The sequence below is a fragment of the Amblyomma maculatum genome, chromosome 1, assembly GCF_055883805.1.
Source record: "Amblyomma maculatum isolate TAMU_Amacu chromosome 1, ASM5588380v1, whole genome shotgun sequence".
In the NCBI taxonomy this organism is placed as follows: Eukaryota; Metazoa; Arthropoda; class Arachnida; order Ixodida; family Ixodidae; genus Amblyomma; species Amblyomma maculatum.
The window spans coordinates 196,524,260-196,540,008 of record NC_139344.1 but is presented as its reverse complement, the minus strand read 5'-3'; the positions used below and the strand labels follow the sequence as shown (position 1 = coordinate 196,540,008).

The window sequence follows — 15,749 nt, the reverse complement described above, 5'->3', positions numbered from 1 at the left end:
CCTCATCCGCCCACCTAACTTTCTGCCGCCCCCTGCTACGCTTTCCTTCCCTTGGAATCCAGTTTGTTACCCTAAGCGACCATCGGTTATCCTCTCTTCACACTACATGTCCTGCCCATGCCCTTTCTTCTTAATTTCCATTAGAACGTCAGTAACTTGAGTTATTTCTCTGACCCACTCTGCACGCTTCCTATCTCTTAATGTTACCCCTACCATTTTTCGTTCCATAGCCCTCTGAGTTGTATTCAACTTAAGTAAAACCCTCTTGAAAGACTGAGGTAATGTTCAACAGCCTGCCTAGATAAAGATGCCTAATCGTGTTAAGGCCGATTCATACCATATTTACTCGAATTCAGGCAAGAACTTAAAAAAAAAATTGTTTACGAACGTCGGGGGTTAGCTTAGATTCGAGGATGCGGTTCGCCCACAAATGCTCGACATTCAACGCCATCTCGCAGCTATACCAGCTATACGCTTGCAGGCTCCATTTTGCTTTTCCGAACGTTGTGGCAACGCTGGCTGTGAACAAAGACCTCGTCGTTCCGTGCTTGCTTCATGAAGCATCCGCGTTCGCGGCCTAATGGCGCTGTTAAGTTTCGCCACCGACAAGTATGACAGCTGACACGACCACAATGTAGCATCAGGCAAAGCAGCCAGCGTTTCAGCCAGTTCAGCACCGTCCGGCCGGCCGCCCAACGCTTCTTCCTGCGAACATGCTCTGACCTGTCAGAGCCACGCGCTGAATGTGTGTGCATGCAAACGCTGGCCAAGCTCGGCGCTCGAGAGAGAGAGCGTCGCCCTCGCCCTTCTGCAGGAGGAGATTCTGTCGCGCCACCGACGATTGAGTCATCTCGTCTTGTCCAGACACGGTCTCTCCCTTTCCCTCTGAACTGACAAGCGTATAAAAAGCAGCAGCAGCAGATTCCGCTGAGAGAGAGTTTGCTGGGAAGATGTCGCAGTGACGACGCCAGACACCAGCTGTGTGAGCGTGTCAGTATTCTCTCCGGGCGGATTCTCTGCCCGTTCCTTCATGATGTTGTATTAAACGTTGTTTTGTTGGTCGACGCCTCGTCTTTGCTGAAAATTGATGCCGTCTGCCGAGCCACGGAGCCGCCAGGCCAACGCTACCGATGGGGCCGCGAGCCGCATGTTACAACTGGCGTCAGCGGTGGGATGAGCCACGCGAGCCCCAAATTTAACAGCACCCACCAAGCGGTGCCATTACATTGCGGCTTTTAAGTGGAACATAGTTTTGGAGGCGGAGAGAACTTCAAACCTACAAGCCCATTGCGACTTCTACGTGGACGAAAAGGACGTGCACCGGTGGCGGAATCAGCGAGATGAACTTTTTAACTGTCCCGCAAAGCGAACAGCCTTCGCAGGGCCCAAGAGTGGGCAACACCACGGGGAGAAGGATGTTGCAGACTTAATCAGAAAGCAAAGAAAAGGTGCAATGTCCGTGACGGCGGAGGTGATACAGGTGAAGGCGAGGGGGACTGCAAGCATTAGAGGCGTCGCGCGGACCTAACTTAAAGCCAGCAAGGGCTGGGTCATCAGCTTCATGAAGCGTTCCGGACTCACCCTGCTACGCCGGACTTCCGTGTGCCAGAACCAACTGAGGAGAAGCTTGTAGCGCTCCAGCGTTTATTCAAGAAGCGGCTGGAGAAGGACTACACACTGGGCCAAATTGGTAACGTCGATGAGGCCCTAGTGTGTTTCGACATGCCTGTAGCGTACATAGTCAATTAGAAGGGCGCAAAACAGTTAAAATTAAGAACTTCTGGATATGAGAAGCAACGTTTTACCATGACATTATGTTGCACAGCTGATGGGCGAAAACTTTCGCCCTATATTATATTTAAGCGGAAGACATTTCCAGCCGGAGAGGTTTTCTCTAAAAAGTCTTCATGTGCGCTCATGAGAACGAATGGATGGCGCGTTTGTCAAAAACTGGGTGAAAACCGTTTGGAAACGCCGTCTCAGGGCAATGTTGTTCAAGGAGTCCCTCCTCGTTCTAGACTCCTACCGCAACCACTTGACAGATGCCATAAAGCCCATGCTTTCAGATGGCGGTACGGATATTGCGGTGATACCGGGAGGTATGATAAGCCAACTACAACCGCTCAACGTTGCTATCAACAAGTCATTTAAGGGGGGACACGGCTCTTTGGCACCGAAAATCGGCCTGAAAATCGGATTTTCAATTTTTTCATTTTCGTATTCCTCGCACTATTCCGCATCTGCACGCAAATTTTCATCCTTATACCCCGCGTATTTATGAAGTTATAGCGATTAAAAAATGCAGTACCACACCCACTGCCCTTTAAATTGTGGACAAACGACACCCAATTTCGATCGCCCGGCGCATGAGAACTACGCGCTCCACCGCGGCGATTTTGGTCGCGTTCGAAAGCGCGCGTTTTCGGCTTATTTTTTCTTTCGGAAAGCAACCCTGTGCGCTCCGCCTTCCCCATAAAAAACAAACAAAAAGATAGCATGCAGCGCGCGCTACTATTGGCCGGTTAAGGCACGTGATCAAAATGGCGTCGTTTGGTTGGTTCCGGCAAGCTAGCCCTGAAATGCGGACTCCCAGTGACGCCATTTTGTCTTTCTGCCGACCACGCTAGTGCAACGCGAGAGTCATGCCAGGCGCGAAGAAGTACCGCTCTTTGCACAAGTTCGGGCGAAAGCAACCAAAGAAACGCGTTAAGAATGCGACTTCGTTGCATACTGTGCAAGAAGCAAGTGCCAGTGCTGCGGGATTGTGTGACGATCACGTTGCGGGCGGCGACGCTTCTCCGATTCCGCTGGACAACGGCGCCGTTCTTCGTGCCGACTGCAGTCGTGTACGTATTGATACCGCGCCTGTCACTAACAGTGACATAACTCAAGTGAGTGCCCGTGAGCAGGCTACGCTTGATAGACTGGTATCGACGCCGGCGACGGCACGAAAGACCGCACTGTTCGCCGATGCAAGTGGTGCGTCCGCAGAGTCAGATGCGGACGGAACAGCCTCCTATGCGGTAATTGACCTCAGCATTGTGAATATCCTTCTGGATGCCGTGCGGTGCAAAACGTGTCGTGGATGCGTGCGTTTAATTACCAGCGACCGGAGCTATGGCCTCGCCGTAAAACTGATCGTGCTGTGCGACAACTGCGGTGAGATTGCGGCCGAGTGGAACTCGCGGAGGGTTGACGGCGAGAAAAGGTGCAATCCTTTTGAGCTGAATATTCTGGCTAGTCGAGCAATGCTGTCGACCGGTAACGGCCAGACAGCAATGAACGATATCTTTTCGGCGATGGGGTTGTCGCGGCGCGGGATGCACAACAAGACGTTTCAACGGCATCTGAAGAACACACTGCAACCCGCTGCTACCCGAGCCGCCACGACCGCTATGGCACAAGCCGCGCAGGCAGTGGCGAAGGTCTACGATGACTTGTGTTTTGGGCATAGGGGGAACATTGCCGTGTGCTACGACGGCACATGGATGACGCGCGGACACTCATCACATATAGGCGTCGGTGCCGTGGTGGAACTCTTCACTGGTTACGTGCTTGATTATGTGGTGTTGTCAAACTTTTGTCTGGGCTGCGAAATTGGTCCCAAGCCAAACACTGACGGCTACGAACTTTGGAAATCACGCCACCAGTGCCAAAAAAACACCAACTCCAAGGCTGGTCAAATGGAAGTAGAGGCTGGCAAAATTCTGTTTGAAAGATCTCTGCAGCGCCACAACATGCGCTACACAACCATGCTATGCGATGGGGACAGTCGCACGTTCAGTGCTCTTAAAGATGCTGCAATCTATGGCTACATTGAAATAGTCAAAGAGGACTGCATAAATCACGTGCACAAGCGTATGGGAGCAGCTTTGCGCAACCTCTTGCAGAGACACAAGGGTGCAGGGAAGCAAAGTCTTGGCGGCAGAGGAAGGCTGACAGCTGATCTAGTTGACAAGCTGGCAATATATTATGGCCGAGCGCTTCGATCAAATGTAGGTGATGTGGATGCCATGCAGCGAGCTGTGATGGCGACATATTACCACATCACATCTACTGATGACTGCCCCAAACACAGTTTGTGTCCTACCGGTGAGAAGTCATGGTGCCGCCACAACGCTGCAAAGGCAAAAGAGGAGCCTGCACCAAAGCACAATTACAGTCTGCCAAGAGATGTGGCTGATGCTCTTTTGCCTGTTTATAGTCGTTTATCAGAGAAGAGCCTGCTGCAGAGGTGCATTCGGGGGAAGACCCAGAACTCGAACGAAAGCTTCCACTCGGTCATCTGGACCTTGATCCACAAAGAGCGGCACTCATCACTGTTTGCTGTGGAAGCAGCCACAGCAGAAGCTGTGCTGCGCTTCAATGCCGGCTGCAAGCATACAGCAGCAGCAATTCTGCAAGAATGCAGTACAAATGTGACAGCAACTGGGTCCAGGAGAGCTGAAGAAAAGGACTTGCACCGTAGCGTACGTTCTGCAAAGAAGCGGGCGGCTTCGCTTGGCGTTGCTAAAACAGAAAAAAGAAAACACCGCGACAGCATGCACCCCGACTATGCTCCTGGTGCATTTTAATAGCATGAGGTCTTTGGGGTTGCCCTTCCTGATTAAATGCCGTGAGGCTTGAGTGCTTCCGACAATCCCCCAATTTTGGTAGTGTTGCATTTTTTAAAGATCAATATCTCTGGTCCTGTTCTTGCTATTGCTTTAAAAAATTTTTTTCTAGAAAGGGAATCCTGCGAGTCTCATGAAACCAAGGTAAATGCAGTGACGACAAAAGAAAATTTGCTAAGAAGGTTATGTTGTCTTCGGTACCCAAATGGAATTTTCCTTTCAAGCGTTTCCTATTGCGTAACTTTGGCTCAAATTGGCATAGGCCATTAATTTTCGCTTCAGATCACTTTCCACCTGTTTCTGATCTTGTTGACATATCAATCATTGACATAATTTACACCTACATGCTGTGAAGTGTTTTTCCTCGTTTTCTCAAAACTGCAATTTTGAGGGTGCTGCAATTTTGGAGGAGAGATATCTCTTAGTCTATTTGTGCTATAGCTCTCATTCTTGTCTTGTTAGAAAGAGAAAACCTTCGACAGTGCCGTAGGACAAAAATATGTACAGTTATTATGCGGCAACATTTACCGAATTAATTATCAATCTTAGGTGCCAACCTGGGCTTTTATTCATAAAAGTTTGACTTATTGTAACTTTGGTTCAAATTCTTCTACCACGTTAATTCATGACTAGCGGCACTCTATGATCCTTCTAGATCACTCTGGCAGGGCTATTCTCCTCATGCCATAAAGTGTTTAGTAATTAACTCACCTCCAAACGAAGAACATGAATTAGGGATTATTTTGAAAGCTATTTCATCTACAAGAAAACTAATCAGATATTTGAAATCAGCATGCAAAAGTACATTAATGGTGCAAGTTTCAGTCAGATCCACCCATAAATAAGGAAAAAAGTTTTAAGAGGGGTGTCCCCCCTTAAGGGTGTGATTGGCTAAGGAAACATAACTACTGGCTGACAATGCAAGACCACCAGCTCACACCGACCGGGTGCATCAAGCGTGCTTCGCTTATCCAAATGCTAAATTGGGTCGCCGTGGTATGGGACGAAATTCCGGCCAAACTGATTGTGCGGGCCTTCTGAAAGTGCAGCATCTCGACTGCGCTGGACGGAAGCGAGGACAGTGCGCTGTGGGAAGAAGCCAGTGACAAAGTAAAGCAATGTCGACGAAGACAACGACAAGTGGGCACTTGACGTGAGCATTGCAAGCATAATAAAATGCATGTTTTAGACCCAGTCAATGCCTTTTTTCACTCAACTTACATTCGAGTAAATTTCATCATTTTTTTTTTTCTGACCTTCTGACTTTCGGGGGTCTGCCTAGAATCGAGTAAAAGGGTACGATGGACCATCGGTTAGCGAACAATGTAGCACGTGTTCACATGCCACTGTTGTGAAAGGCATGCTGTCTCTTGCTGTCAAGCAAGAATGCCATGTGGCTTTTTGCTGGTGGAATTTAGTGGTGGTCGCAAAGCTATGCATACTAGGTCTGGCAATCAGCCCACTCTTCACAACATTTCAGCTGCCGCAAGTAACTCCTGCGCTGACTCTGACCACTTTGCTTTGAGCAGAGCAATGTTTAACTGAACCGCTGTTTGCACCTGTTTCAGTGAATGCGCGATCCCACTCTGTGCAATACCAGTTGTGATGATTACTTAACAACCAGAAGTAGGCGATAAGGCAGAAGGTATGAGGCCAGATGAAGTGAAGTTCAGCAAACTGTTCCCAACTGACGTACAGCAGCCACCTGAATTCCATTTTGTCCAACAGAAGTTCTTTGTACAGCTGGTTTTGCACACCATGGCCTTTCATCCAGCACGACCTTTTTAGGGTCGTGCCCTAGGCCATGAGCTTGTCTTCATTTTTAGCCAAAGCAAGGGCCATCGCAGCCAAATGTCGCTTTCTATCCCTGTCCACTTTGGCGACTGTCCTTACAGCACTGCGTGCGCAGCTTGAGACTCGTAGGGTGGTGGGTCAGTAGTAGGAGATAGGTCTTTGCATTCATACCATGCGGTTTGTTCATTGTTCCAGCTTGTGGTGTGGAGGGGTGAAAGAGGGCAGTTGGAGTGATGGGGTGGGTAGGCTGAGGTAACCCACAGCACGCAGACTAAAGCACATCTACTTCTTCTCGATTCACAGTGTTGCCAATCGCTTTAGTCTCGCAATTTTGATTGGCCCAGCATCTTCTTTTTTTTGTCCGTGTGCTGGCATTAAACCGCATACTAGTTTGGAGTGATGTGTGACCATGTGATGGGCAGCCGACAGATCGACGGTCTATCGTGTCAATCGGCTTTTAACGGTGAGCCACAGTAAGCCCAACTGTCCTTCATAAGGATCAAGGCACATTTTTTTGCAATGCCTTCGGCAGCAAAGCAAGTGAAAGCCTGGTGGCAGCCGCTGCTACTCGTCTGTCAAATAAATCAGCTTCATCGCATGGCCAACATTGTATCGAACGTCAGCTTCCCCAGGCGGCAACAGTATCGTGTGAAAAATGGCGCCGTTAGACCAAACACTACCGTTAATCACGACCCTCATATGACAGTTTCATGATCCTTCATGCAGTTAAAGCAGACAGTAGCTGCCCAAGGCCATTAATATACACAATGCTTTGTTTACAAAAATACGATGAATGCATTCAGTACCCCTATATTTTTGCGTGGATTTTTAAGGGGATTCTCTGGATGTTCAATAACAATTCTACATATACTATGGTATTGACTGCAGTAAGAGAACTGAAGAATTCAAACCTGCATGAAGAAGCCAGACACAAGTGTCTTGCGAATGTTGATGTAGTAGTCTTTGCTGGTGAACTCTGTTGATGTCCGACGAAGGTTGAAACGATCCATGATCCGAGACAGCTGCTGCCGCACGTTGTCCGCACTCTTCATTGAACGGTAGTTGATGAAATTGTCATAGCACCACTGCGTGTCCTCGTGGTCTGCGCCAAGTGGAAAGGTAGCAAAGTTAAAAAAAAAAAAAAAAAAAAGAGGGGGTGTTGGTGACTGACATGTAAGTAAAAATATGTTAGTAATTACCATCAACTGAAGAGAGATATTTTCCGCAACAGCAACATAAAAGCACTGCAGCTTCACTATAAATGTGTGTGCATGGATTCAGATGATGTCATTTCATGGTTCTAGATTATATTTCTCTTTTACTTCAACGTAAAGATGAACGAGAAGAATGAAATAATTTGGAAAATTTAGGAGAGGTTATCGGGGAGAGCTGAAATTTTGACACTAACACAAAGTTGTTTTTGTACTTTTTTCAGGCGTGTGAAGATGCGTTGTAAAGAGCACCTTGTTGCACACTGCTGTTTTTCAAAATGAAACTCTAATAACCATTTTGTTCATGGAGCTAAACATTCAAGCGTTTCCTAATTAGTTTCAATTAACTAACTCAGCAGAACAAAAAGTTACCTAGGACTATGCCGAGCAGCTCCAAACGGCACTCAGGCGTTCCAGTCTCATAGCACATTCCATGTTATTTAAAGCATTGACTACACTTAGTTGTGACACCCTATCTTGTTTTATATTTTCAAAATGAGCCATATCCAGTAAAATTAACTAAGTAAAATATCAAATACTAATTTCGTCTCCTGTTCAGCGAAGTAATACACATGCCGCACACCACGGCTATTAGTTTCTAACTGCTGTTCTTTAACATAGCATCATCAAACAACTGTGACATAGGGTAAGCAATACAAACAGCAGTGACAACACATGACAACTCACCTTGTCTGTGTTGTTTATGCACCTTGCCATTAGGTAGCTTTACACAGTGTCTGCGTTAAGTGGTGCATGTTACCATTACTTCACCTGCCACTGATTCCAAGGTCGATGTTTTGAAGCTCAACACGATGCTCACTGTGTTAGTTCTGCCAAAGCAAGGCAGACCAGGGGCATGTGTTTCATGGCTGCCCCATGGTGAAGTGCAACAAAATGCTTGGATAGACTTCATGTGCGCGGCCAGACAAATGGATTGTACTCCGGAAAAGGGGAATAAAATTTGCTTGATTCATGTCACATCGGACTTTCGTCACCACTTTACTCAGAAGCCCATCTCGTAAAAAGATGAAGATATTGTTACTGAGCGGTATTCGCTGGCCGTGCTGACGAAAAAGAAGTGAGACAGTCCCCCAGAAGAAGAAGACGCAGACGAGTGCTGTGCTGTGCGAGTGCTGTGCTGTGAGCATCCTCAGTGGCGTGGACAACTGCCTTACTGTGAATATTTCCCGTAACATCTCTTGGTGGAGGTCAATCTTTCGATCCCCGTCAGAAGCTGGATCTCCGCAGTGGCCGACGCATTATTACCACCAGTATGACTACTGACGCCGCTACATCTACTGCCGCCGCACCTGCTGTCGTCATGGCCCATCCCCGTGACCCCGGAACCTTCTGTGGGACCGACGACGTTGATGTCGACGACTGGCTGGCTCTATACGAACGAGTCAGCAAGCACAACAGGTGGGATCCCACACTTATGCTTGCTAATATCATCTTTTACTTGACTGGGACAGCGCGGGTGTGGTTTGAGACCCATGAAGAGGACCTCACATCTTGGGACATCTGTAAGCAGAAGCTACACGACCTCTTCGGAAAGCCCATTGGCCGTCACCTTGCCGCGAAAAAGGCGCTCGCTTCTCGCGCGCAAACGTCTACAGAGTCTTACATCACTTACATACAGGACGTGCTATCCCTGTGCCGCAAAGTCGACCACGCCATGCCTGAGGAGGATAAAGTCGGCCACATAGTAAAAGGCATTGCCGACGATGCTTTCAACCTCCTTTTATGCAGGGATTGTTCCACCGTGGACTCTGTACTACAAGTATGCCGACGTTTCGAACAAGCGAAACAGAGACGCATATCACATCGTTTCGACCGTCTACCGAACACGGCTGCCAGCTCTTCCTGTGTCGATCTTCCGCCTCCTCGACCGCCAACTAATGACACTACTTTGACCCGCATCGTCCGCCAAGAGCTCGAGGCAATGACTCCTGCAGCTTCACTCTCGCATACCCCCGACAATACCTTGGCTACAATATCACTCATTCAGGCTGTTGTTCGCCAAGAGGTTGCCAATATGGGTCTTCCTTCTACCTGCCGCACCGACACCGTGGATTCAGGACCTGCCCCTCCAGTAATTGCAGCTGCCTCACCTACTGCCGGTTTCTCGCCCCAATATCGGTACCGCAATCCAAATGAGTGGCGTACCCATGACAATCGTCCCATCTGCTTTACTTGTTCCCGCGTTGGCCACATTTCCCGTCACTGCCGTAGCCGTTGGCAAACGCCATCTCGTCATTTCAACTACGTCGACCGCCGCGGAGACTATGCCCCTCGCTATACCTCACCTCGCCCCGACCAGACCACTGTTGACCCCGGTGTCCCTGCTCGTGATGCCAACCGTTCACCATCCCCGCAGACCCGACGCTCGCGTTCTCCTCTTCCTCGCCGCCGTTTGTCCCCGTCTTATTCCAGCCACATACCGGAAAACTAGCCAATGCAGCTCCCGGAGGTGACGCTGCATTTGTGACCCGGACTGAAAAACCTCTGCTGACCCCTGCCCTACAAAATAATCGCATCGACGTCCTTGTGGATGGTGTTCCCGTTTCTGCTCTCATTGATACCGGCGCCCAACTGTCCGTCCTAAGCTCCTCATTTCGCCGTCGCCTCAAAAAAGTCCTTACTCCAGCCGTCTCGCCCACAGTTCGCGTTGCCAATGGAAGCCCTGCTGCCGTGGTTGGCATGTGCACAGCGCGAGTTACCATTGGTGGTCGTCATGCTCCAGTGTTGTTCACCGTCCTCCAAGAATGCCCCCATGACGTTATCCTTGGCATTGACTTTTTAACAGCCCACTCTGCCCTCATTGACTGCTCTACCGGCCTACTTCGCTTGGACCTTCCGCTCTGCTCTGAAGACCCCTCCTGCTCACCCCGCCTTCGATCAGCACAGTTCTGCCGCCTACCTCCTGAAGCTGCCGTCTACATCCCTATGTCACCATTCCCACCCGTCCCAGACGGCGACTATCTCGCGTGTCCCATTACTGATGTCATCTTGCAGCGGCACGTCACCCTTCCTCATCTGATTGTGCACATCTCCCAGAACCGTACTACCCTCCCGGTCCTTAACTTCAGCTTATCAACTCAGGTTCTGCCCGAGGGAATTTCACTAGCAGAGCTGTCGCCGATGACCGATTGTGCCATTTCAGCTCTGGCTACCGATAATCCGAATGCCGTCCCTGCAACATCTCCCTCGTCCTCTACATCGCGCACTGATCCTGTTAAAAGCATGATTGCAGCTGATCTCCAGCCTGAATTCGCCGCAGAGTTAAAACAGCTTTTGCTCACCTACAGTGACCTTTTTGACTTCGGTACCCGCCCATTGGGTCAAACCACAGTTGTCAGTCACCGCATTGACACCGGTGACGCCAGTCCTATTCACAGGCGGCCCTATCGTGTTTCGCTTGCCGAGCGACGCGTCATCCAAACAGAGGTCGACAAAATGTTGGCGAACGACATAATTGAGCCTTCCAGCAGCCCCTGGGCATCCCCTGTTGTGTTGGTCAAAAAGAAAGATAACAGTTGGAGATTCTGCGTTGACTATCGTCATCTAAATAAGATAACCAGAAAAGATGTGTATCCTCTTCCGCGTATAGACGATGCGCTTGATACTTTGCACGGAGCCAGCTACTTTTCGTCCATCGACCTACGTTCCGGCTACTGGCAGATCTCTGTCGACGAGAGAGACCGTGAAAAAACAGCGTTCATCACCCCTGACGGCCTCTATCAATTCAAAGTCATGCCTTTTGGCCTTTGCAATGCCCCAGCAACCTTCGAACGTATGATGGACTCTTTGCTCCGAGGCTTCAAGTGGACCACTTGTTTGTGTTATCTTGACGATGTAATAGTTTTCTCGTCTACATTTGAAAGCCATCTTCGTCGTCTTTCTACAATCCTAGCGCTTTTTCGCCGCGCGGGACTGCAACTAAACTCCAAAAAGTGCAGCTTTGGTCACCGACAAATCAAAGTCCTTGGTCACGTGGTTAATGCTGCTGGCGTTCAGCCTGACCCCGACAAGATTCGTGCCGTCAGAGATTTTCCCACTCCACGTTCATCCAGCGATGTTCGAAGCTTTATTGGCCTATGTTCTTATTTCCGACGATTCGTCCCGAATTTCGCAGCGCTAGCTCGTCCTCTCACCAATCTCCTAAAGAAAGACGTTTCATTCTCCTGGGGGCCTGAACAAGTTGCAGCTTTCTCGGAACTTATTGCTGCTCTCACAACTCCACCCGTCTTGGCCCATTTCAACCCATCTGCCAATACTGAACTCCGCACCGACGCAAGTGGCCACGGCATTGGAGCTATACTTGCCCAGCAACAACACGGCCATACAAGGGTGATTGCGTATGCCAGCCGCCTCTTATCTACGTCCGAACAAAATTATTCTATCACAGAGCGAGAGTGCCTGGCACTTGTTTGGGCTATTACAAAATTCCGCCCTTATTTGTTTGGCCGGCACTTTACTGTTATAACAGACCATCATGCCTTGTGTTGGCTTTCCTCCCTCAAAGATCCTACAGGCCGTTTGGGGCGCTGGGCGCTTCGATTACAAGAGTATACATTTTCCGTCGTGTACAAGTCCGGCCGGCTTCACCAAGATGCAGACTGCTTGTCCCGTCATCCCGTCGACTCCCCTAGCCCTACCGACTCTGACGATGACGCATGTGTCTTGTCTGTGTCGGCCTTTTCTAACATTGCCGACGAACAACACTTAGATCCTTTGCTCCATTCCATTATCCTCCGTCTGACCTGCGACCGACCTGATCCATCTCTTGCCTTATATGTACTCCACGAGAACACCCTATACCGACGCAATATGCGACCAGACGGCGCAGACCTTTTGCTCGTCGTTCCTCAACATCTGCGTTCCACCATCCTTGACCAGTTTCATGATGCTCCAACAGCTGGCCACCTGGGTGTCTCTCGCACATACGACAGCCTGCGCCGACGCTTCTACTGGCCGGGGCTCTATCGCTCCGTCCAACAATACATTGCCGCATGTGAATTGTGTCAGCGTCGAAAGAAACCCACAATTTTGCCTTCAGGCTATTTGCAGCCGATCCCCATACCCACTGACCCGTTTTCCCGTATAGGTGTTGACCTTCTTGGGCCCTTTCCAGTTTCAGCCTCAGGGAACAAATGGATCGCCGTCGCCACCGATTATGCCACGCGGTATGCTATTACCAGAGCCATCCCGACCAGCTGCGCCACAGACGTCGCTGACTTCCTCCTAGAAAACGTAATTCTACATCATGGTGCCCCTCGTGAACTACTAACTGACCGTGGCCGCTGCTTTCTGTCGCGAGTGGTTGACGAAATTCTCCGTTCGTGCTCCGTCCGTCACAAATTCACCACAGCCTATCACCCCCAGACCAACGGCCTCACGGAACGCCTAAACCGTACCCTCACAGACATGCTGTCCATGTATGTGTCTGACGACCACAGGGATTGGGACGTTCATTTACCCTTTGTGACATTCGCCTACAATTCATCAGTCCATTCTACCGCTGGTTACTCCCCATTTTATCTGTTATTTGGCCGACACCCGTTACTGCCCTTCGACACCTCGCTACCCGCGGCAGACGCCACCAGTACTTACGCCAGTGATGCCGTAGCCCGCGCTCATGATGCCCGCCGGATAGCTCATGCCAGGCTCTCTGCATCCCAAGACTCTCAAAAATTCCGGTACGACAGTCGCCACCGTAATGTCCACTACAGTCCTGGGTCACTCGTCTTGCTGTGGCTCCCGTGCCGTCGCGTGGGCTTGTGTGAAAAACTTTTGCCCCGGTACACAGGCCCTTACCGAGTTTTGCGGCCCGTGACAGACGTCACATACGAAGTTGAATCTGTGCCTCCGAAATACTCGTCCAGAGCGCCATGCTCTGAAATAGTGCATGTGTCCCGCTTAAAGCCCTATTATGCACGTTCTGTTTCACAAACGTAGAACGCACCGGGACTGTGCTTTTCCCGAGGGGGGGTAGTGTTACTGAGCGGTATTCGCTGGCCGTGCTGACGAAAAAGAAGTGAGACAGTCCCCCAGAAGAAGAAGACGCAGACGAGTGCTGTGCTGTGCGAGTGCTGTGCTGTGAGCATCCTCAGTGGCGTGGACAACTGCCTTACTGTGAATATTTCCCGTAACAATATGCTCAATTTACATGATGCCTTCAGCAGCAGAGCTAGCAGATGCCAGGCAAGTTGCACCGGACAGCTGCACCAAAGTGGCCGAGAAAATAAAAAAAATTCGCTATCGCAGTAATCGCTACTGCCAGCACCTCAGTATCGACCAATCATTATTACAATTAAGTCATTATTGACAGTCCTCCAGAGGCTTATGAGCACGAAGAAACAATACTAATACATTTCTTGGACGTCGACTTGGCTGGGAGTACAGCAAGCCGGCCTGAGAGAGCAGCATCTTCACGGTAATCACGTCCTCTGTTTCTCCGGAATCGTTATAGCACATATAAGAGGCAGACGTAGAAAGGACACATGAATGGCACTAACTTTCATCTGGTTTTATTTGCGCTATAGATCAGCAATATTCATGGCAGCAACAAGACATGCGCAGTGTGAAATGTGAATGCCCCTTCATGAAAACCGCTAAAGGTACATAAGCTCTGTCGTAATGAACGTCACAGACATATCAGTGACATAATCCCTCGCCCTCTTTCTTATATGGAAAGCTTCCAATACTTTTTCAGCATGTCCTCCTCCGTTCAACACACCTCACTATTGGCTGACATTCCCAACTCGTCAATCCTTCAAAGCTTCATCACTGCTGCTTCTAGCTTCGTCACTTGAATCGTTGGCAAGCAGGTCAAAATCCCAGTGCCTGGAAATATCGGCAACGACTGCACCACCGGTCGAAATAACGGAGTTAGAAGCTATGCTGAAGTGCTGCTCAACGCCAACATTTTCTTGCACAAGCAATCGCAAGTAGATGAAAAAGCTATGCATATGCGTAAGTAGACTCTATGTCCATGTGATCACCAGTCATGCTATTTGGGGTTGTTTGTGTGGCGTTGCACCGCACCTTTGATGCATCCTACGCTCGTGCTTGGAGAGATCGAAAACCAACGCAGTATTGATAAATGTCCTAGTAATTAATTAGTTCAGCAGTTCCATGGCTTTCTGGGTTGCAGTCCCTCTGTTTAGAATCATCGGGGGTCAATTAAAGCAAAAACCTTAACAATGTACGCGTCTATACTCCTTTACGTTATTTGTACATTACTGGTTCACTTTTGAGCCAGATAATACACACACATTTATTAGTCACCTTCAAAACCACTTTTAAAACTCAAATAATTTTATTTCTGACCAAAGATGTTTGGAGATCCCTTTTGCAAAGCTTATAAAGTGAAAACAAGTGTCAATGTTGACTACCTCATTTTACTGCTGCAGAGTGAACACTGGACAGGCATGACCCTGTCCACAATAGAATACAGTCGAGTCCACTTATAACAATACCTGTTTTAACAATATATTGGTTACAACAATGAAAAGCTGCTGCACCGTCCACTTTTGTATGCTTTCTATGGTAAAATAACCCCCTTACTACAATGCCCCCATGCCGCATCATCGATTATAACACTGAAGTATGGCTCCCGAGTGCTCGTGCCAAAAGGTAGTGAAATGCCAAATCCTTGAAAAAAAAAAAAAAAAATCCAGCTGCTGCGCCCTCCCCGCCGCGCGCTCATACAATAGAACCTGTTTTCTGGCCTTCTCCGCATTGCAAGCCTCGCGCGCCTTTCTCCCGCCGCCCTTCCACCCCTCCGAAAACAAATGGACTGCGCCCATAGCTCTATGCCGCGCCACCCTCCGAAACACGAATGGACTTCGCAAACACGCTGACAGCTATGCCGACAGCGCTGATCTGCTTGCTCGCCCCTCATTCTGAAGGCAGTTCTGCTGGTTCTGCAAAGGAATTTGGTTGTTTATGCAAGTTGATTGCGTCGAGGTCGTTCCTGGCCACGTGGTTTCTCCGTCTCGTTTGAATCGCCACCAAAACGGAAGATGGCTGATCCACCCGCTGATTATCGGATGACGTTGCGGTGAAAGGAAAGCGCACAGCTATTGATTTGGAGACGAAGTGCAGTATCGTGAAGGACTACAAAGAG

General features: G+C 49.2%; 1 protein-coding gene across 1 annotated transcript in view; it reads right to left on the bottom strand.

Annotated features, from left to right (window-relative positions):
• Dhx15 (DEAH-box helicase 15) overlaps window positions 1-15,749 on the bottom strand; it is a 62,429-nt gene that overhangs the window by 13,487 nt on the left and 33,193 nt on the right. Inside the window, exon 10 of the mRNA XM_084589983.1 lies at window positions 7,319-7,509. Within this exon, the coding sequence (XP_084446109.1) occupies window positions 7,319-7,509 (191 nt within the window). The remainder of the gene's footprint in view (window positions 1-7,318; window positions 7,510-15,749) is intronic.